Raw genomic sequence first — 24,911 nt, forward strand, 5'->3', positions numbered from 1 at the left:
ACAATTATGGACATGTCATTTCTGGGAATTTAAGTTGTCAATGGAGAAACCTGTTTATTATGGACATTTCTGGGAACTCAAGGGTATCCATGTAGCCTGGCTATAATATTGTGGACACTGCTACTGAGGAATACAGGGGTGTCCATAAAACCTTGCTATTATATAAAATAAATTGCCTTCAACCTTTTCTGTGCTGTTGAGATATATCGTTAGTTGGTTGTACCACCTAGCCCTGTTGATTACGAGGGCTAGGAGGTACGACCAGCAAACGATGTAGCTCAACAGTGCGGTAATGAACAGGCTACCTTCTGTAAAAGCAAACATCTACTTTGCTCTACTGTGTGTATCTTTATGAAAGTTTGGATATTACTGCCGCTTTTTCAACTGTAGACTATTGTAAGAGTTTAATTTCCTCTCTGACCAAACAGCTGAGTATTTATAACTCACTGAACGACAATTATACAACATCGCATAAAGTACCCGAGTGACATCATATTTTCTAGACACAAAATTTCAACAAACTGTCATTTTCACAAATTACTAGTACTAATTTTCACTTCAATAGCCTATTTTTCATTTATGCAACTGTTTCTCAATACAAATAGAACTTTACCCATGGACACATACATCATTCCTTTACCTAAACACACTATGACAGGAACTGCATGACTTAAGTGGTTTTGGCATCTCAATTATGTATCCACTTTACATCACGACTTGACGAAAATGGGGAGAAAATTGTCGTCATTTGTCAACGGTAAAAAGAAATTACGTAAAAGGATATTACATTTTTAAATTATCAACATTAGATTTTGGCAGTGTTCAATCACAGTCACATTGTCTGGAAGGTTCTTGTTCAAACTATTGAATTAATCGACCTCTCTAGTGAATCAATAGTGCACCAGACACATTAAAAGTAAATATGTCAGTTTTCTTCTTTAAGGTTTTCTGCTGCTATCCAAAAGGGCTCCCATTTTGGATTTTTAACGTTTCTCATCTTAACATCTTACATATTTAAAAAAAGAAAGAAAAAAAAAGTAGATGTCACACTGTATACGTTGGTGATGCCTCGGATTCAAAACCAGAAAGAAACTGAACCAATTGATTTATTAAAGGGCCTGATTTTTAGCAATAACAGACATGCATTATTGTGGTCTCCCTATCTTTAAACATCCATTATTTAATCTTTTTAATTATCTCATTGAATCCAAGAATTATGTGGTTGGTCAGGTCACAAGAAACATAAAATAAGAGGGTCACCCTATAACCATCATGTAATATACACTGTAACCTGAATCATTCTGCACATCTGCATATCATCCAGAGTGTCTATTTATTTATTTTTAATTCATTGTACCACCCTCAAAATTATGGGATAGCCAGTCGGTTAAATAAAACTCACACAAAAAAAACATATATATGTGTGTGTACAAGTTGGCGATGTTTTAATTCATAATTTTATTATTTCAACAGTCTGGATACCTTAGGCATACCAATTGAAGTAAGAAGGATACTTTATATTACTTCACTTTACAGCGTGGTCTGAGATGCACTGTTGCATCAAGGGAAAAATATACCCTGGTATGCAAGAATATACCAGTGATATTGTGTTTGTTTCTGATCACATAAAAGATAGTCTATAGACTTAGCCATTGGACTTTGAATTTGAAAATCTCTTAACTCCAGTCAGTGTTTTTTTTAAGGGCAGTAAGTTGGTAAAACGTAAATGAGTTCCCCAGTCATTTTACCAGCCACCAAAATTTTATCACAATGTATGGCAACTATGCCAATTTTACCAAATTTACCCCTGTCTGTTACCAGGGTTCCCACACCTTAGCAAAAACAATGTGGACCAGATTCAAACACAACTGCCAGTCTCAAGACTACACCGAAGAAGGCATAATTCTTTCTCAGTTTTTGTCACATTAAGGTAATCCTATCCTCTTTGGTTTTTTTGTCCATTTTTCCAGATTGTATTAGCTATATGTTGTTGGATATTAACACTCAAATATGACTTTACCATAATGCTGCAAGATCTATCTGTCATTAACATTATAACACTATTAAACTGTGACTTGCTTTTTACCAATAAAGTACGGGTGAAGGCTAGGGTAAGTCAGTCCTACATTAATCCATACTAATAAACTATACTATTTCAGTTAAAGTACTCAATTCTACTTTCCCATTTAAAACATCTAATAGATTGTAACCAGTCAATAATCTTAAATATCCATTTCTTTAAATGATATATTTTTTTTTTTATGAAAACAGGTATATTGACTTTCCAATTTACTGTTAGTTTAGTTTGTCAATAAGCATTTAATCATAGCAATAATTTGATGTTATTTCATCTATTTTTATCAGAGAATAGTTTGTCTGCTAAAATTTGGCATCCTCTTTGCTGAATATAGGTACACAATTGTTAATTTTTAGACTTAACAAGTTTTTCTCAAAGACATTGTCCCAGCTACATAACCTGGGCTGCTGGCTGGGTCAAAACATCAATTCTGTAATTTACATTTGACCTTGAAGGTCATGTCAAAGTCATTACAAACATTCATGGTAACATAGTGCTAGACACTTGGTCCATAACTGCATGGCTACATAGTGCTAGACACATGGTCAACAATTCCATGTCCAAACATCAATTTCTGCATTTGACCTTGAACTTCATGTCAAGGTCATTATAAAGTCCAGCACTGACAACATGGTGCTAGATGCTTAGTCCCCAATTTCACATTTTATGTCATTGTTAAAATGTAGCTTGAGCTTCAAAATTTGACCTCGAATATGAAGGTCAAGGTCAAACCATAGTCCCCCTATGAAAGTGATAGATAATGTTGTCAAACTGACTATTTTTTGATAAAATGTTGATAATCAAAGATCTGCATTCTGGATTTTGAAGTATGGAATGTCTGCAGAATACGTTTCAGGAAGAGGTTGGATTTTCATCCCATCATATTTGATTTGTCCAAATTTTGTCTGTTTGTTACTATTTGAAATGAAGCCCTTTGTTAATATTTGTACAATTCTGAAATGGAGCGATTTATTACCAAGTACACCACTTAATACATATTTCTGATGTTTGATCAGGTTTTCCAAGTTCTGAAATTTTTTATCGATTTCACTCGTTATGTTTACTTATCATGTACCCTGTACTTCATGTACACCAACGCTACACAATCTTACATATCACTATTCCACATTGCAATTCAAAGTCGAAATTCAAACCTGTTTTACTACACATTGAGTATATTTTCAGATGTAAAATTCTACCTTGTACTGATCTAAAGGGAAATGATAGCTTGTGCATTAATGTTATTTGATAAAAACTTTGACTTTAAATGAAATAAAATACATTATCAGTAAAATACATTTCGGTACAGAATGGACATCGATCTGAACTATTTTTTTGTATTTTGTGGTTTTATAACAATATCAACTAAAACCAAGTTATTGAATTTTTAAGTGTGTTGTTGGCTCGAAAATACCAATCAATAACTTAAAGTCATGGGTCAGAACTGAAGGTTTTGGGGTAAACAGTTTATGAACACGCCTTCAATGTTAAATAATAGTCAATTTTCTGGTTCTAAGATACATTGCATCAGACAAAATGTTGCTTTTGATGTTACGTTTAGGCTCGTTTTATTTTACATTTGAAATAACATTTTCATAGTTTTTGCTTTTCTTTATTGTTCATGTGTTTCTTTTCCTTTCTATCATTTTTGGATATATAGATTTGAAAATGTTTCATTTAATTTTTACAATCTTTCAAAGCTTGTATGAATTCAAATTAATCAGCTTTGCCCAAAATGTAATAATTTCTAAGATTGCAACAGAGGGAGGACTTTTAGACTGTCAACAGTCGTCTTGACTTTTTTGTAATTTATCTTAAATACTATTGTCACTGAAATTAATAGAATTAAAAATGGTGTGCATTGGACGTTCCATGAAGTCAAGATGACTGTTCTAATCCACCGGACTTTCATTTCTATGAATATTCATGAGCGCCCTCATTTAAGGAACATCTAACTCAGATGCCTGGTTAACCACTGGGGGGTGTTTGAGGAGATAGTACAGATGCTAGATTATATTTTATGTGTTCGAATCCTCAGTGAGTAGCGTGCACTCTGTGTATACATGCTGACTATTAGATTGTATGTCATAGGTTATGCATTTGCACGCAATTAGTATTTAACATATCAGGAATACGACAAAATATAACCTGCGTCTAAATACAGACTAGGTGGACTTCTGCAAGACAACTAATTTCATCTCTCTTTCCCACAATATATGATTAATGTATTTCAATGTAACTGTAAAAATATCTTTATATATCTGGGAATAAATTTCTATTATTATCATTTCATAATGTGTCAATGGCTAAAATATTATATTCCGCGTTCATTTCATAAATGTCCTATAACATCATTTCAGTTCATGAACCATCCGCGTTACCATGGCGAGTCAAATTAACACAGTTAGACACAGCATACTAAAACTGTTTGAGTGTAGCTAATTACATAGATTAATTTCAAAACAGCTCCACTGGGTAAGTGATAGTGGTATGAAATGTATATCAAAGTCATCTATACCCTATGTGTGCATAAATGTAGATATCATATAACCATTAGTATTATCAGGTTGTAGAGTAAAACAAAGTGGAATTTTAGAGACAATCTGAATATACTCAGTCAATGCAAGGTATTCATAGTCTCTATGGAGTGAGCTCCTTTTGTACACCATCCAATTATTCTCAATAAAAATCTTTAATCGTAATGACAACATATTGCCCTAGCCATATGAACAACACATTCATTATTGCCCTAGCCATCCTAACAATTTTGTCTTTGTATTTTATCTGACTTAATTTTGGAACATAACATCTGGAAATGTTGCTTAATAGTGACATTGGTTATTTTCTGTGTCTATCACCCCCTGACAAAATGGAATAGTCAAGGTCAAAGGGTCATCACTGCAGCTACAGGTGAACCTCCAGTATGGAAAAACACTGACTGACTGCCTTAGCAGTCATGCGTTCCTGGCCTTATTTCACAAGTAAAAGGTGACGAAAAAACCTAAGTGGGGGGTAGGGTGGAGTGTGTAATTGGTCATCTAGTGTAACATTTATATGTATGACGGATGTAGACACATTGCATATAATGACATCATGATTCACCAATCATCACTCCTACACAGACACTATACAAATACCACAAGGGGCATGGAAGAGAGATATACATCAAACCTGCCTCCCTGCAGTCAAGAGATGGATAACATGCAGAATAGATGAAAACTAGTTATACTACTAATTATGACATTTTAAAAGACCTATGTTGGCCTACGATTAAACTTTTGGCGCGAAAAAACAGATGTCTACCAGGGCTACAGAAACAGAAGAAGTCAAAGAAACATATCCAATTTAATCCTTACAGCTCCGCTGAGCAGATAGTAATAAATCCATACCATGAGATTCAAACATTGGGGTTTAAGCTGTCAGTTATGGCAATCCATGTCAAAGTTCAAGAAATGTATGATGGTCAAATTGATGGAAATGTATATGGAAATAAAAATTGCAAGGGGATTATGTTCCAAGGAATTAATAAAAACCCGTGATACTCTTATTCTCGTGTTGGGATGTAATGTTTTGTTTTACATATGTTAGGTTGCTATGCAACATCATAAATTACACACTTTTACTCACCTGTATTAATATCAAATATGCTCGTAAATCATTCTTATTGCGTGGTCTGAAATGAAACACATCATCACATGATTAGTATCTAGCACTTGGTAAATTCCCTTGGTAGCAGTTTATACACAATGTAACAAAAGATCACACATCTATAGGGCTTGACTTTAATTTATTAAAACACATTCCCTTAGGCATTTACGTCATGGCATTGGTGAAGGACGGATACAAGTATATACTTAAGTAGATGCCCTTAAGTTGTTGTTTAAGTGGTTTGAATATAACAGGATTTACCTGTTTACATCATTTGTCCTGACCAATACTTGCCTTAGACTATGTTTAATTTAAGAAATTTGGGTCCTCCTTGTTCACAAGACAGCTTGGCCGACAACTATGAACATACATGCACATAATCGATAGATAGTTTTAAAGGCTTTAAATTCAAACAGGTGGTCTTTTGGAGGAAAGGGGAGGGGCATATCAAAATGACACTGTGCTCACCTTTTCATGTTCTGACAATTTTGCATTGCATTAACAATCATTTGATCAACTCTAACATGCCTAAACCCAATGTTACTTGTCTCCTTCAAACCGTTTTGATTACCCAAGGGTGAGAGAACATGTCAGATAAATTGTACACAACAGTCTTACGTCTTGCACAAATTTAGATAAAGAAATGAACCATTCAGGAACAAATTTAACCTTCATGGCCACATCATTAAATCACGAAGTTATTTTTATTTACTAAAATATTTCTTAGTGTATTATAGATATTTTACTAAAAAGAAATTTCTGTTCAGCTGAAGCAAAACAAGTTTATCACCAGAACTTAACAAATAGGGCTCAATGGCAAATAAAACATCTGCATGCACCATAACATGCAAATTTGTTAACTCATTTACATCTAATTTGCATTTTGTAGTCAACCACATCTGTTATTGGCTGTACTTACTTCTTCATGTCTTTGAGTAGACTGTTGATAACAGCTTTTAGTATGGATTTCTTTACTTCACTTGGTACTACACTCATACTTTCATATACAGTATTTATATAGTCTTGGTTCAACCCTGAATCTTCTATAGTCTTATAGTCCTTATTGGGATCCTTCTGTGAAATCATGTGGAGAGAAAAAAAGTTGGAAAACCTTTCAAATTTCACATAATTCGAAAAAAACAACACCAGTGATAACATCACAAACCACACATCTTCAATGATAGTATTTGTATTTGTTAAGACAACATTACAATATTCGGGATGTTATCTCAGGATGTTTTGCCAGAAACACTTGCATAAAATCCCTCAAACATTGCAAAGTGCACTCTGGCTTCTTTATAAGATTTCAAAGTTGAATAAGTTACCAAGGTGCTATTTTATCACCCAAACTAATATGTAAGTTGATAACAGTAATCAATACAATTTTACTAAAGGCAGAAATAAATCTGACTAGAGTTTCCCCACTTTGAAAAAACAAAGACAAGAAATTTATCTATTGGATATAAAATCAAGACATTTATCAGTACAAAAATGACACAGTTACTCGACAGTTCATTGTAAAGTTATCTGTTATTAAAATTCTTTCTTTGTTACACTTCAGTGTGGAAAATCATCTAAAATTCTTCTTATCCAACATGGTATTTGCTGTGACATGGTGGCACAATTATTGGTATACATACATACATACATACATACATACATACATACATACATACATACATACATACATACACACACACACACACACACACACACACACACACACACACACACACACACACACACACACACACACACACACACACACACACACACACACACACACACACACATACATACATACATACATAGACTATTAAAGTTTGTCAACAAAGTTTCTTGGTAATACTCACCTTAAATGTCATGTTCAGATTGCTAAATGAAGAGAACGTTGTTTCAAAAAAATCCATGATTGACTTGTAGTTGCCAGACAACTTGGCTTTCTCTATTTCATCTCTGAATAAATAAAAGAAGATTACATGGTCAGTCAAGATATTGGTCATAATGCTTGACAAATATTGAGATGAACCACAAACAATGCAAAGTTCAACAGCAACATAACATGGGTTTTATCTTAAGGTTTGATGATATATTGGACATGCCATGTTCAAAAGGAATGTATGTACTCAACATATGTGTATACACATCTGTGTCTAAATTCGAGCGTCTGTGCCTGCCTGCCTGCCTGTCTCTCTGTCTGTCTCTGTCTGTCTTGCTGTCTCTGTCTGTCTCTCTGTCTCTGTCCCTCCGTTTGTCTGTGTCTTTCTGTCTGTCTGTCTGTCTCGCTGTCTGTATCTGTCTCTGTCTCTGTCGCTCCATCCGTCTGTCTGTCTTTCTGTCTGTCTCTCTGAATTTTTATTCCACAACATTATGTCTGAACTGTTTCATACTTTCTGTGTAATACACACTGTCCATAACAGCATAATAAAACATCATTTAAATTTGTGTCATCATTTCATGGTAAAACTCCTCCTTTGCCTTTACCCACAATGCACTTCACAACAATACAAACATGAGCTTTAATACTACCAAAGTGTAAATTGTTATGTAAGAGAACCATTATACTTGGCAAGTTTTCAACTCAATTATTTTCATTTGATTAGGTCAACAGTCGACTCATAAAATTAAACAGACTAAATCAATATCTCGACTGGTTTTTAAAAATCATAGCATTTGTTTTCATCTTTTAATTAAGCATGAACGACAGAACAAATTTGTCTTACAAGACAGTTGGGGTAACTAAATATCATAAGTTATAAATGTGTCAAGCACAAAAGGACAAAGAAAACGATCAACTGATAATGATTTTTTGATCAGACATACACTGGCACTGGCACATTGAAGGAAACTAGGCCAAACGTCCCATCTTTTTGTAAGAACAGTAACTGATCATTTTATCAACATACAGGAACCCTTAGGTCACTTGTTTTCTGATTTAGTTTCAAAAGATGAGAAGATATACAAGATATGGGCAAATCTACCTGTAAATAAAATGTGTTGTTTACAATGACTAGTTATTAAATTCAATGGTACATGTATGACCTTTAAGTTTATTTTCACTTGAATGGTCCTTCACTGTTTACATATTTGCCCTTTTTGCCACCCAAAGCAAAAATGTGACCATTTAATACAAAGTACAATTCAAGCAAAAAGAGATTTAATACTATTGAATCAAACAGCTATTTCTACCCTATTGAATCTGATCAGTGTTTGGTATTCGGGCCCGGAGTTCTTCAATCTTGTCTGATATTTGCACGACTTTGGGTTGATTGTAATTGGTTCTTGAGGAACTACTCGGTGAAGGGAAGAGGTGATTGTGATCCTCAATGATGGGAATGATATAGACATCTAACTTACTTGAAATCTTTGTATGACTTTGGGTTGATTGCAATCGCCTCTGGTTCTGGATCTGTAGGGTGAAGTTGTGGGGGAGGTGCTGACTGTGATCCCCCCATTGATGAGTTGACCAGTGAATTCTGCCCAGGATTTATAGGTGGTAATTCCTTTGTTGATGCTGGTCTAGTGGAATTGCCATGGTTCTTGGATTTACCTTTACCAAATGAAAAGAAGTTGGAGATTCCGGAGAAACGACTGTTGCGACCATGTCCACCCTGAAAAGTGAAATGATACAAAGACACTTAATTTAACCATGGTTTTAATAGTACTTGTATTGATCTCCCACTTTTAATGAACAAGGTTTAAATTTAGTATCTACTTTACATGACATACCGACTTTGTTAACTAAATCAGCTATTGTCTGATCTGCAGTTAAATCTATGTAAGTCTTGGAAAAAATTTCAACTTAAAAGCATAAGTTTGCAGATATGTTTTATTGAATAACAAACCTATCTGCATCTCAAAATTTGGTATGCTCATAAATATACTCTCTGTTGTTATTACTGATCCAAAATAAATCAATAATGACCCTGTTTGGATTTGTATAATGGTGTCAAAGGTCAGTTTACCAAGATTCAAGGTCAAAGGTCAGTTTTAGAACAGAAAGTTTATTTCTAAAAGTATTACCATGCCGTCTCCCTTGTAAGTTGCGTCAAAGCCGAAAGTTCAAAGGTTACAATTTACATGTATCTTTGCAGCGTGTTTATGACACACATATAAACCATATAATTCTATTTTTGACCGTTCTTTCCAGAAATGATAAATTTCTGACATATTTCACATTTAAGACGTTATATTTCTGACAGATCTAAAATATCACAAGTACTTTCCTACTACAAATAAATGTCAGTTCCATGTCATAAATCCGATCAAACTTTCTCTTAAATCTTTAACTGACAGTAACAGGTGTCTTGAAAATATGCAACTTCTACGACTACATATTAAATATCAAATCTGAATATGGAAGTATAAAATTGAGAATCTTTTAAGAGGTACAGAGCACAACTCTAGATGACTTCACATAAAATATTATGGACAAATGACAGGATTTATTGAACCTTTTAAAACATACGTCTAACTGTTTTTACAAAATGTTATCACAAATATGTACTGAAGGTATTTTACATTTCTAGTCTATATGACAAACATCCACCCACACACACACATACATACACACACACACATGCACACACACCCACACCCACACATATCTACCCCCTCTACATACATACATACATACATACATACATACATACATACATACATACATACATACATACATACATACATACATACATACATACATACATACATACATACATACATACATACATACATATGATACATACATACACACATACAGTTTTTGCACGAAAATTTAACATTTAGCTTGAAGTTTTCTGTTCACAACGTGACATTTACCTCACACAGGTGGTGTGAGCACAACACATTAATACAATTATTCAACATTCACTAACATTGTCATGACCCTGTCTGGTATGATTAAATTATTCTGCAATATTTAGCTCACTTCAAGTAGAAATCACTAATGATTTGTGTCACTTAAATTGTTGGCTCATTCCCTTTGGTGAGCAATAATGTAAAGGACTTCAAGCTATGACTTTGTGGTTTTGGTTACTTTGAAATATTTGTACGTTATTCCATAATCATTTGTACCAACTCTAAAGAGTTCTCACCAGGTATTAAGATATGATATGCAAATGACACATGACATAATTTATTAGTAACCAATATATTTGAAAAGCACAACAGTTCTGAGTTGCTGTTTTGCTGTTTTCGAATTCGTTTGCAGAAACTTAAACCTATATCATACAGTGTGGACTCAGCTTTGCTTTGAAATAAGTTTTAGTTTGTATTTTATAAGCACATTCTGTACATTGACTTTAACAAAAAAAACAGGGGACATAGTTATAGACTGTATGTTTCTTTGAGGTGGAATATGCTCAGGGCTGAATTTTACTGAGAAGTTCTTAAAATCCCTCCAAACTTTACCATCTGCAAGATTGCTTCAGGGTCCTTTTGAATAATAAAAGGAATTTTAGGGTATCACCATCTTTCATCTTCTCAGAGTTAATACAGTGGCCATATTGGATTTTAAAATGGCTTAATTTTCATCTCGTTTTGGCATCTATTGAAAAAATCTGTATAGTGACCCCTGATTTTTTCCACAAAGTAACAACAAAAGTTAAAAAAGTTTCTTTCTGAGGCACATTCTACGTTATTAAAAGTGTACTTATTGTACACTAACAAATACTAGTACGACAAACTAGGAACTATGATGTTTTAAATAAAACATAAAAAATACCTTGAGATTTGTTGTAAGCTGAAAATTATCACAATTTTACTGTTTTTTTAAATAAAAATACACTGCAACACCACTAAACCTTTTCAGTGTTGATTTTTTAACTATTTCGGTTCAATCATCAGGTATTTTGGTACATGCTCTGAGTTCAGAGCTACAACATATGAATCCAAACCATGGAAAGAACACTTTTTTGGTAGTTTAGCAAAACTTAGCTTTATTTATTTAATTCAGTCTATCTGTCTTGTCAATTTAACATTTTCTAATAAAAAAAAAACTGTTTTGTATAATAATGTCAAAGTGATTGTAAAATCAAACAAAAGTGAACACCACTCCTGCTTAAATTAAAAAATTTCTCCGTGAAAAAAAAATTGCACTCACAAAGTCTCTGTGTGATTACAGGTACAATTTACATCAACAAAAAGTACCATGAATTAATTATATAAACTACCCAGCATACATGTTATTTTTAGGGAATTTCAAACTTAAATAATGATGAAATTGTCAACCTGTGTTAAAGTCTTTGTGTTATGCAGTGTATTTAATGTTCATAATCATCAGTTTGGCCATTATCACTATTTATTCAAAAAGTAATTTTTTTTCTTTTGACAAATCCCTCATAAATTTAAACAAAATTGAATAACTTTACAACTTGAAAGACAGTTTTCAGTGTAAAGATCTTAAAAGGTGACAGAATAAAAAGGAACAGACCCATAAAAAGTACAACAAGCGCTATGAATTATTGAATACCAACATTATCTAGCATACCTGTTGTATATTTCAAGTTCAATGACATAGACACTGCCGAGCTATGTCAAGGTCTTTATGATATATCTCACACAAAAAAGCTCTAATGGACCTTACGATAGTCAGACAATAAAGCTATTCTGCCAGCGACTTTGTAAATGGCACTTTATAAATTATGCTCTAGGTTTGTTACAGCTTGGATATGTCGTACTGAAATTACTGGCTTCAACAGGAAATAGTCAATGCAGCCAGATTTTCATGCTACAGTTATTACTTTGTTGTTCACCATAACGAGATTCTTTTTATACATCTCTGACCTATTTCAGGCTTTCATCACAAATTGACAATGTTCTGGTACGACAGAATTCTTTCTTTTATTTCATTTTTTGTTGAGTGACAGAAATATTCTTTCATTTTCATATTTCATATCTGTTTACATCTAAAAATACACTTTTGTATATGATCACTTCTTTTCATAACTTTTTTTTGAAAATCTACATAAATATGGAAAGAAGCTTCACAATGTTAACAAATGTATATCTTAAAGAACCGTAATATTCAATTTTCATATTTCACACTTAATGATGACGAAAAACATTTAAAACTGTTTTTTGTGTTTATTTTCAAGGGTATATCAAAAATGTAAAAGAAATGTGAAAAATAAATATGAAACCATCATAGGTATAAAATTGACAATTAATCTTCATTTAAAAAGAAACCAAACATTTATTTATCAATACTGAATATAAATTATGTTATCAGAATTTATTTTACTGAATAACATTAGAATTTTAAAATTTAGTCAGTATTTCATGACACATACATCTCTTATTTAACTTTCACTTCACAAAACCAATATTTTTTTGTTGGTTTGGGAACCTCAGTATTAAGCTAAGGGAGAAATCATATAAACTGCATTATTTCCCATAAAATGATAACTATTTGTTGAGAACCCATAGGCAAGTAAAATGACTGGTGAACGGGGTAAATTTTACCTACTTACTTACTGCCCATGACAAAAGACTTTATTCAAGTATACATGTAATATTCCCTATTATACCGTGCATGAACCATTTAGAACAAAAAATATGGAATATATACTCTGGTCGTTCTATGTCACGACAACGAGGGTCTACATCACTGGTTCTGCTCTGTTCGAAATATGAGTCAAAACGTTCAAAATTACCATACTTTCCCTAATTTTTCTTTCCTACATTATTCTCCAATATTTTTCTTCATTCAGCTGGAAAATACTCATGACTCGTCTGTCGACTCTTAGTGACAAAGACCCCTTAAGTCACTCGTATTTTCCCTGGGGAATAATATATAATTATTATTCTACATAGTGTGAACTGTCACCTATCTAATAAGAGTCTAGATTATCAAATCACTAATGTCATCCCTCTGTTGCTTACATTCACCTGTGATCTCATTCTTGCTACATATCTGGTTGATGTTAACTTCCAGCATTCATTCCAGACCCAATGTAAACAAAGTCTTTTAAACTATTGATCAGAGTCATGTCACACTCTTTGTGTTCAACTTCCTGCAATATTAATGCACATAATCCTTTTGTATTGTTCAGCTTTCTGTTTATGTCATCTCAATAACAACAACAAAAACACATCATACGTCACTCGATCACTCGATCACTCACTCACTCACTCACTCAGAAAAACAACAAGTTTTCCTTCATATTCCATTAGATTCAATCTAGTGATGGTAAACTTCAAGGCCACCATTGATTATCAATAGGAGTTTTGCTTAATGCAATTATTATGATGAACGCTCTTATTTTTATTAATCATCCTTTATCCATTAAAGTGATCATATGAATGAGAATTGGGTATATTTATTTTGGATTTTTTAAATTATAAACATGTTTTTCTACTTGAAAAAAATATGTGAAACAGCATCACCAAATTATGTGTTTGTACATCAATACATTGCAAAAAAAAAGTGTTAAAATATTGTTTTTGTACATACAATAACAAACAGTGTACAGCACATTTTCTTATTTTTCATAATTTGTTGAGTTTCAAACATGGACGTCCGAACGGGGCATGTGCTATTTCACATTATTTTTTCAAGTGCAAAAACATAGTAGAGTTTGTTTTCTTGATTAAAAATCCAAACTAAATACCCATTTGTCATCAATATGGCCACTTTACATAATAACATTAGAATTGAGCAGACACTGATCAATCAGTTCTCTGATCTCATTCGAATCAGTTAACTCAAAACATGGAATACTTTGTTAGACAGGGACGGGACTATGTAACAATTTTATGGAAATGACATGAGATTATAGACTTTTACAAAATATTACAAATGGCATTATGGCATTATTTAGTAAATCATACTGTTATTTGCTTGTTGTTACTCACATGTTTATTTTTGAATCTTCATTCAAACCCCTGTTATAAAATTCTGTTGGCACACAAACTAGCATTTGGCTGTTTCTAGGGATTAAACTGGCACCAGTACATTGGGAGATTTTTTGAAGTCTCAATTTTTTCAAATATTTTGAGTTTACTATTCATTTTTTTTTTGCTTTTCAACAGAAAATGTCCTTAAATTTTTTTTATTTTTCCCAGCTGCTAGTAATATTTACCAAACTTATTAAGCCAGAAACAGTTGATCATAAAATAACACAGTTGTGTTTTTTAAATTCTTACTCAAAAAAAGAATGAAAAAATACCTGGAGACTTGAGCACGTCTTGGGGCATAGTCTTTGTTGCCAGCAATATATAGTTATACAATATATTTTAGTTGTGCTAAAATATTCAAAATACGTAAGTGCTGAATGAATAAAACTGCCTTTAGGTTCGGTATATCGTTTCTTTAAATTATTCAAGTGACGACATTCTGTACACAAGTTGGAATTTTTAGTACCAAATACATAATTCTAGGGGCTTTGATTGACAAGCAAATAAAATTTTGCTTAGTAGAACAAGATGAAAGATTTGTATGCATGTAGTTGGTATGTACTTTGGAAATCTAATAATGCAATAACATACACAACCCTCAATAATGGAAATCAATACATGTTTGTTTTAATTCAGTGACTTTTAGGAAAACAATGTGATTTTTTTGACTGTGGTGGTATTATTCCTATTTCATATATTTTTATTTATTTAGCTTCAAAGTTTTTTTCTAGGTAAACAAAGTATCAATGGTATACTTATTTCATAAAAACCTACTGCTGTTAAAAATAACAAAAGCATTTTAAATGACTGCAATATTCAGCATTTAAACGAAAGTATGTATAAAATCTGTTCTAAGTCCCAGAAGCCTGTAACCATGGTGACTGTAAAGAAAATGTTACAGCACACTATTGAATGAATGAAATCTACTCCCTTCATTTCCTCTTACGTGTTGGCTAGGATTTCTAAACCTGTATAAAATGAAATCAGGTCATGAATACTTAAATAACGATATCATTATTAAAATCCATTAAATAATTTTGACAACTATATTTGTCGTGTTGGGGCACACCTAGTCTAGATTTTGTGTATTTGACGAAATTTCCATTTTTTCTCCATCAAATTATTAATATGTGTGGTATTAATTTTACAGGTGTCACAAGTTGACAAAACAGTCACATAAACAGGAATGGATTGGTATGGAAATTACATCACGGTGTTTGACACACTTCAAATAGAGGATATCTCACAACATTACTATACATTGAAGTCCGCAGGTGCGAACGAAACGCTTCAGTTTCCCGTAAACATATGCACATCCATTATGCAAATTATGTTATTTATATGTAAATTGTCATGCAAATTAGCCATAATCCTTGCAATCTATAATGGTGAGAACTATGCATGAGGCATCGAGGTGGTTTTGGTATTTCATTTGAGTAGATTATATCATCGACATCTGTTTGACTAAAACACCCTGACATCTTAACCTTTAGTAAGAATTGCTAAACATGTACCACTTTCCCAAAGCTATACTGTTGGTCAAAACTATGGACAAATTTCATAAATAATTTCAAATTAGCAATACTTATCAATATTTGGAGCACCATATTGAAATAAAAATGGCAATATTTAGTTAAGGTTTTTCCAATTAAACAATAACACCTGCCCTGCATATATCTAAATTGACCACCTGCGTCCTCCAAGTTTTGAAGCATGTATCAGTATGCAGTACATTACTTGATTAATATTCAATAAACTAACACCTCACAGTCAAAAACAACTCAAATGAGATGACAGCTTGTCAAAACAGTGCTACTCCAGTTTCCTATGGGACAGTACTATAAACGTAATTAGGTTCTCATTTTCATATTAAAGATTACATTATAGCAAAGGAAATTTAGTCACATTGAATTTTGATACTCAATGGATAGACTCCACCACACAGCCATGTCTAACTCACAAACAAAGGGTGAGTGTTCCACAAACTCAATGGATAGAATCCACCACTCTGCCATGTCTCACTCACAAACCCAGGGTGAGCATTCTATAGACGCAATGGATAGACTCCACCACACAGCCATGTCTCACTCACAAACCGAGGGTGAGTGTTCTATATACTCAATGGATAGATTCCACCACACAGCCATGTCTCACTTACAAACCCAGGGTGAGTGTTCTATATACTCAATGGATAGATTCCACCACACAGCCATGTCTCACTCACAAACCGAGGGTGAGTGTTCCACAAAGTAAATGGATAGACTCCACCACACAGCCATGTCTAACTCACAAACAAAGGGTGAGTGTTCCACAAACTCAATGGATAGAATCCACCACTCTGCCATGTCTCACTCACAAACCGAGGGTGAGCATTCTATAGACGCAATGGATAGACTCCACCACACAGCCATGTCTCACTCACAAACCGAGGGTGAGCATTCTATAGACGCAATGGATAGACTCCACCACACAGCCATGTCTCACTCACAAACCAAGGGTGAGCGTTCTATAGATGCAATGGATAGACTCCACCACTCAGCCATGTCTCACTCACAAACCCAGGGTGAGTGTTCTATAGACGCAATGGATAGACTCCACCACTCAGCCATGTCTCACTCACAAACCCAGGGTGAGTGTTCTATAGACGCAATGGATAGACTCCACCACACAGCCATGTCTCACTCACAAACCCAGGGTGGGCATTCTATAGACGCAATGGATAGACTCCACCACTCAACCATGTCTCACTCACAAACCCAGGGTGAGTGTTCTATATACTCAATGGATAGACTCCACCACACAGCCATGTCTCACTCACAAACCAAGGGTGAGTGTTCTATATACTCAATGGGTAGACTCCACCACTCTGCCATGTCTCACTTACAAACCAAGGGTGAGTGTTCTATATACTCAATGGATAGACTCCACCACACAGCCATGTCTCACTCACAAACCCAGGGTGAGTGTTCTACAAACTCAATGGATAGACTCCACCACACAGCCATGTCTCACTCACAAACCCAGGGTGAGTGTTCTATATACTCAATGGATAGACTCCACCACTCAGCCATGTCTCACTCACAAACCCAGGGTGAGTGTTCTACAAACTCAATGGATAGACTCCACCACACAGCCATGTCTCACTCACAAACCCAGGGTGAGTGTTCTACAAACTCAATGGATAGACTCCACCACACAGCCATGTCTCACTCACAAACCCAGGGTGAGCGTTCTATAGACTCAATGGATAGACTCCACCACACAGCCATGTCTCACTCACAAACCCAGGGTGAGCGTTCTATAGACGCAATGGATAGACTCCACCACACAGCCATGTCTCACTCACAAACCCAGGGTGAGTGTTCTACAAACTCAATGGATAGACTCCACCACTCAGCCATGTCTCACTCACAAACCCAGGGTGAGCATTCTATATACTCAATGGATAGACTCCACCACTCAGCCATGTCTCACTCACAAACCCAGGGTGAGCGTTCTATAGACGCAATGGATAGACTCCACCACACAGCCATGTCTCACTCACAAACCCAGGGTGAGCGTTCTACAAACTAAACGGACAGACTCCAAGACTCAGCCATGTCTCACTCACAAACCCAGGGTGAGCATTCTATAGACTCAATGGATAGATTCCACCACTCAGCATATGTCTCACTCACAAACCCAGGGTGAGCATTCTATAGACTCAATGGATAGACTCCACCACACAGCCATGTCTCACTTACAAACCCAGGGTGAGTGTTCCACAAACTAAACGGATAGGCTGTAAATTCTCAGCCATGTCTTATCTGCAAAATAACTACAATTTTAGTGGGTGACAGTTACTGACTATTAAATACTTGACAACAGACCACTGTGAGTTGGTTTTCATTTGAAATTATGAAATGAGAATCCAGAGACACAAATTCTCATCAAGTCATCACCACAAAGGGAGCCATTGGTATAAGTAGGAAATACAACTCTAATGCACCTCAGTGTATAAATACAACACAAAAAGATGTTGACCGACAAGTTACAATAGCCGCGAAAAGCTATGCATTACAGAGGAATCTTGACACTTGCAGTCTGAGTGGCTATGAGATACAGCAAAGCAGATCGACGGTCTTGGCTTTAGTACCGTGATACAATAGGAATATGAAATATGCAACAAAAATATTCATTTTGACAATTTTAGTAAGTACAATCCTTACAATCTGCTGAAAACTGTGTATAACCATGAATACATCACTGACTTCAATAATCCATCTCTCTCATACATCTATGATCCATGGTACGACGTAGATTGAAACGTTGCAATTGCCTGGGACCGTATCAGTGCCAAGACACTTGGGATACTTTTCAGAAAGCAATGTATACCAAGTCAATATCACTGCATGAACTCATGAACATGAAACAATAACTGCATGTACAGGTCGAGGCAAAATAGAATTGATTTCTCCAACAGTCGACATTTTCTTTCTAAAGAATGCATCATATCCAAAAGAAATTAGAACACTAAAACACTGGTCAGAATTCTCAACAGCGTTTCACATCAGACAAACACTACTAGTTACTTACATAGATATGCACTTACATTTTCTGTATTCAATAAAAGACACAAAAAGTTTGTGTGTTCTCTGTACAAGAATCATTAAGTTTCCACTGTAAATATTGAAACTGGTGTCTTTCTCACAAATTGATCAAATAGCAACAGTTTGAGCATGGTTTATTCCATGAAATCCATTTAAATACTAATAACAAACAAACTGACCTAACTGCTTCCATTGGTACAACTATACATACACTGTTATTATCACAATAGAATTAACTGTGCATTCTTAGGTGAATTATTCGAATAGGATTAAATGTTACATAAAAATCTAGAGGAAGGGAACATTAAAAACAGCTAACGTCAACATTCAATATTGGAGTGAGTTGGCAAAACTATTCGCTATATAAAAATTGAAAATCACACAATGTAGCTGGTGTGGTTAAATAGTATATTGAATAAATCAAACAAAATATTTGTAACAGGAAGATATTCAAACGTAGTAAAAAGATCTAGATTCACAAAGCATCAGGCTTTGCATTCTCAAGAACAAGTCATTCCAATTGATTCTTACAAACCAGAGCTGTTATTTTTCTACAACATTGTCTCTTGACAGTGCCATAAATGAGGCTGTGCTTTGCAAATATGTGACCATTGTGTTAACCCCCAACCCCCAACCCCCAACCATACACACACACACACACATACATACATGCACACACATGCACTCCCACCCCACACCCACACCCACACACACACGCACGCACGCACGCACACGCACACACACACAGACACACAGACACACACACACACACACACACACACACACACACACACACACACACACACACACACACAAGAAAATGAACAGAAAAAGTACTCTGGTTACAGCTAATACAGGTTATAACTTAATTACATTTTCAAATGAAAGAAAAGTGCTAATGGTTGCATAATGTTGATATTGATGATAATGATGTTATGACATTCAAAGAACTGAAAAGCTGAACTAATATCCATCATCGTAACAAAGGTTCCGGTAACTGATATGAGCAGAAAATAATATTCATATCATTTTATATTTACACTTTCTGTCGTGACAAATTTTAAAATAAAATAGCAAGTCTCTGTTATTTATTGTATTGATCATAAAAGATCTTCTCTACATGATTGGAATGAGTATTGATATAAAACTACAAGAATACCTTAGGTAATAACTCCCCTAAGATTCAGATGTCACTTCAACTAAACATATTGATTTGATTTATATTACTTTCTACTTAACTTTATTCTCTCACTTTACATATCATGTAACATTTACACCTCATCTTTACAGTTGTTCAATCATCCAATATCTTTGCATTTTTTTTTTTTTACATTTTTTTCCCCAATATATTTTCTGAATAGGAATTGTTCGTAGCCAGTTGTGTCAGGTTCCATGCCAGACTAATGAATGTCTGGTTTTAATGTTCTGGTTATTAATGTTGAAGATAAGTAAAATATCACAATGACAAAACATTATATGGTTTGTTTTGATTAGATGTAAACAGATAAAACATGTATTTTGTTATTATTACATTTAAATGGTGCTATGGCAACAAGGAACTCACAGAAATAACTTATTTCTTTCAATACCATGTAATGGCTGAAACTTCTACAGCAACATATATATTTACCTAATATTTTTTTTTTAAATTCCCCCATTTATTTTTTTCAAACTAAGACTGGCTAAAATCAGCATAAGTCTTGATATAAAAAAATGTTCTGCACATTTTGTCACTGGAAGAATTAGCTTTTCATAAAAAAATTGATATCCTAAGTTCCAGCATCACAAATATTGACAATATTACCTACATACATAGACCCTCCACCAATGGACGGTCTATGCTACATACAAACTACAGTATGTGTATTTTATTCTAAGTAATGAGAATTTCTACTCACAGAGTCAAACAAAATTCTTGGAAGTAAATCACAAATTCATTCTCGCGAGTGTATTCTACTTTTCATCAGAAATAGAGTTTATATTGTTGTTTCAATTAGGGAGGTGTTTGTTTTGGGGAAGGTGGTAGGTTTTCATTATTTGGTTCATATTTTTGGTTCCATTTAACTTGCTCACTTGAAAGGATTGCTACTTCAAGTACTCGTAACTCCTAACTTCAATAAGATGGGTTTTTGATTATAGGAAGGTGAAAACCATGAAATCAGAAAAAGTGAAACTCTGAACTAATTTTGAAGGTTCTTACAAGATACCTCTAATTTTGGTCAACTTTGAGACATTTTGGTGTATGTAGCTTAAAACTCACAAACTACACAAATCTCTTTGTAGAAGTTTGGAGTTGTTGCTAATAAACGAAAGATGCTATATAAACAGTGGAAAACATTGTTAACTGATAGAGGTAGAAGTATTTTGGTGTATTTTGTTTGATATCTTTATTGCGTCAATATTACATTATAACTGACAGTAGAGTTACTTTTGTGTCTTTAACTATGTAGCACCATGGACTATGCAAATACTGGAGTTATTTTAGGACGACGGGATTGACGGTCAATACTTGCACTTTGCGAGTCTAGGTTACACAGATAACTACAAAACACTCAAGGCAGTATTCAGCTTCATTTTAATAAACATTCCAGTCCCATTTTCCCTACTTCAGAAACTTTCATTTTAAGCTCAAGGAATTTAAACCACAAGCAACATGTTCTTGGAAAGATACGAGAAGGACAGAAAAAAAATTCTATGGACATTGGAAGTTGCCTGATAATTTATTTATACGAAAAAGGTAACATATCGATCGTTTTTAAATAATTTATTGGGAAGTGGTTGGACCATTTGCCTTATGGCAAAATGTATATTGTTTTGCATTTATTCCGAGTTCCATATTCATCCTTTGTTAGAACAACAGTGGTCTTGCCTTTTCGACGGCATAGTGTGAAATATAACGGTCATACATGACAATATAACTGTTGCATGTATTTAAGAGGTGTTGTGAAAAGGTGACCCGAACGAAAGTGTCTATTGAAAGTGTCAAGTCACTATCGATTATACACGAAAAAGCTGGAACACATACAAAGTTAATATAGTTTTATGATGTATTTAAACCAAACTTACGTTCCTACTGGCGTCTAACGGCGGAAGATGGTCCGAGGAATTGTTACTGACCCCAGCGGCCCCAGCCTCGTTAACTGTCCTGGTATGTCCGGTAGATCGGCTGCTCGGTCCGGGACCTGACACTGCACTTGGGGCCATCATACTCGTTCCACAGTTCGGACAGTGCAATTGCACTTGTGAGTGAGGAAATGTTGCTGGTGAAATGGGTGTCCCGCATAAAGAGCACGTTATATCAGTGACGGGGCATGCCATGGCCCCTTAAATGGCCCATTCCAGCGGTTAACAGCGCATATTTCTCGTAGGATGTCGAAGCACCTGTTACTGCCTTACTAGTACATACATACACATTCACCACGCAGCCATCTTGGTATACATACAAATGAGTCTGGCTTAGTTGTGGGGACTGACGCACTAAAACTCATTAATCATTAATACCAGTGCTAGTGAAGTACGTTTCCTTCATGTCGTGATCGATGGTTTCGTCAATGGAAAGTGTGATGGCGAATCGTACGTTGGCCGGCACACAGAGTGAACACTAGGGGCATGTCGGCAAATAATCAGTCGTGAAAAAGTAAATAAATGTAACCACAATTATTGACTGCGAGGGCGCTCTATAAAACTTGTGAAATTCTGTATCTATGACAACTAGACGCTGTTTAATTCAGTTTTACTCGTTTGATATACTACTATTACTCTGAGTACCATATGTATTGTAAGACAGAATAACTGAACGCTATAGAGAGAGTACTGCGTTCATGTAGTTACAAAGCAATCCAAAAACTCTCCTGTTAGTCATGACTAAATCTTTGCACTTTTTAATATTGACATCATGGCAATGGACTTAGCCTACGCCCTATAGAACTACACTGAAGAAATCTTCTTTTATACTTGTAGGATTTGGAATGACATGACTATAGAAACGATTTGACACACATCTTTTTTGAGGGTCTTCTAATTTCCAAAATTTTGTAAATTATGGGTTCTAAAGCCATTTCTTCAATTTGTTTCACTTTTTTGTATTTCATGGTTTCTATTGATAACATTGCGAAAGTATCAAGCTTACATTGATTTGGTTGCAGGTGTAACAGAAAAAAGGATGCGAAAAAGGAAATCGAAGAGGTACAGTGAGGTGAGGTGAGGTGAGGTGAGGTGAGAGAAGAAAGATAAAATTAGGCCTACAGTCAACATTCTAGAAGCTCGCAGCATCGAGGAAACTCGGGGTGAAGATCATGATTGAGAAATTACAAAATATTTTGGCTGAGATTTTCAGGATGGCATAGTCCTATTTGTAGGCCTAAAAGTAGATTTTTGTGAAGTAGATTTTAAAAAGTAAAAAGAAAGTATAAATGCAACCTGTGACGAGTGAAGCTTTCGACAACGGAGTAGTGTTATATCGATGGGCAACTCAAACGGCGATTTTTACTGTGCCCCCCTCCCCCATTGCCTCATGGGAGTAAGCAAATATGCATATGAAATAGATGAACAATTGATATCCACTATCTTTTCTCTGAAGGAAACAATGGAGTCATGAATGACTAGAAGTGTAGCGAACTATTGTCTACGGAGCCTGTCACGAGTCTGTATGTAAGGTGAGCTGTGACGGGCGCCCTCACACATCGGTCAACCCCTCTCAAGAGCGGAAAGAAAGAGAAAGGAGAGGAGAGAGGAGGCCAGTAAGGGTGGAACGACACGACGTTTTTTACTAAGAACGAACATGTTTTACAATTTACATGTAACACAGGCTGTATAATATTTATGAAATTCTGACAAATGTCGGAAGCCTAATTTTTCTTTTTTGATAGAACAGTTACTAGTATATTTTTGTATAAGCTTACTTTTATACATTCGTAGGGAAAACATGATATTTTATTAACAAATCGTAACTGTTTTAATGAAGCTTATTAGTAGTAGTTGAGTAAAGTGAATGTAAGGAGTGACTAATAGTTAAAAATGGTGATGCAGTTTGTAGAACGAATGAGAGTATAGCGACATTTCTGTTATCTTTTTTTTCTATTTCTTTTCTTTTTACGTGTATCATAAATATTGTAGCCGAAGCCTAATACGAAATGAATATCACGTTCAAGTTTCATATGCCATGACTTGAAAAGATATTAACAGAAGACTATAGAGGGCGCCACACTCAACATCAAGTATTTGCTCAGATTTGTACACCTCTTGGCACTCTACATACAAGAAGTACCATGTAAGCTTATCTACGATTTTGTTGTGCGTTTAGTCGTACACATCAAACGACTTACCATTCTATATTTAGTTTAACGATGAATCCTACTAGCTATAGGGCCTTAGACTGTTTGTTGCAAATATCCGGTAAAAAAAAACTCCCCATCTTATTGATTCCATTGACAGCAAACCGTAGGCAGTTTTTAGTGATTTTATCAGCATCTAATGGAACTAAACTCGCCCGGAGATTATTTTCTATCTACTTTTTTTTTCATTGAAAATAACAAATGCAACTTATCCCCGATCTTAGTATTATCTGCATTATTTGACAAATTAAATTGAAAGTTGTGATTTATTTATCCGGTGCAAATATTTTTTTTAAAATCTGTTGATAAGATATAGGCCCTGTATTACTCGAATATAAAATTAAATTTGTAGTTGTAAATTTGTAAAAT

The 24,911-nt window shown here is 34.6% G+C and overlaps 1 protein-coding gene across 1 annotated transcript in view; it reads right to left on the reverse strand.

Annotated features, from left to right (window-relative positions):
• The window catches only part of LOC144446444 (putative E3 ubiquitin-protein ligase HECTD2), a 46,104-nt gene extending 23,360 nt beyond the window's left edge, over positions 1-22,744 (reverse strand). Inside the window, exons 1-5 of the mRNA XM_078136206.1 lie at positions 22,276-22,744; positions 9,083-9,336; positions 7,579-7,681; positions 6,645-6,799; positions 5,705-5,750 (exon numbers count right to left, since the gene is read on the reverse strand). Coding sequence (XP_077992332.1) covers positions 5,705-5,750; positions 6,645-6,799; positions 7,579-7,681; positions 9,083-9,336; positions 22,276-22,527 — 810 coding nt within the window. The 5' untranslated portion in view covers positions 22,528-22,744. The remainder of the gene's footprint in view (positions 1-5,704; positions 5,751-6,644; positions 6,800-7,578; positions 7,682-9,082; positions 9,337-22,275) is intronic.
• Positions 22,745-24,911: the final 2,167 nt, after the last annotated feature.

This window comes from Glandiceps talaboti, chromosome 15 (assembly GCF_964340395.1).
Source record: "Glandiceps talaboti chromosome 15, keGlaTala1.1, whole genome shotgun sequence".
Classification (NCBI taxonomy): domain Eukaryota; kingdom Metazoa; phylum Hemichordata; class Enteropneusta; family Spengelidae; genus Glandiceps; species Glandiceps talaboti.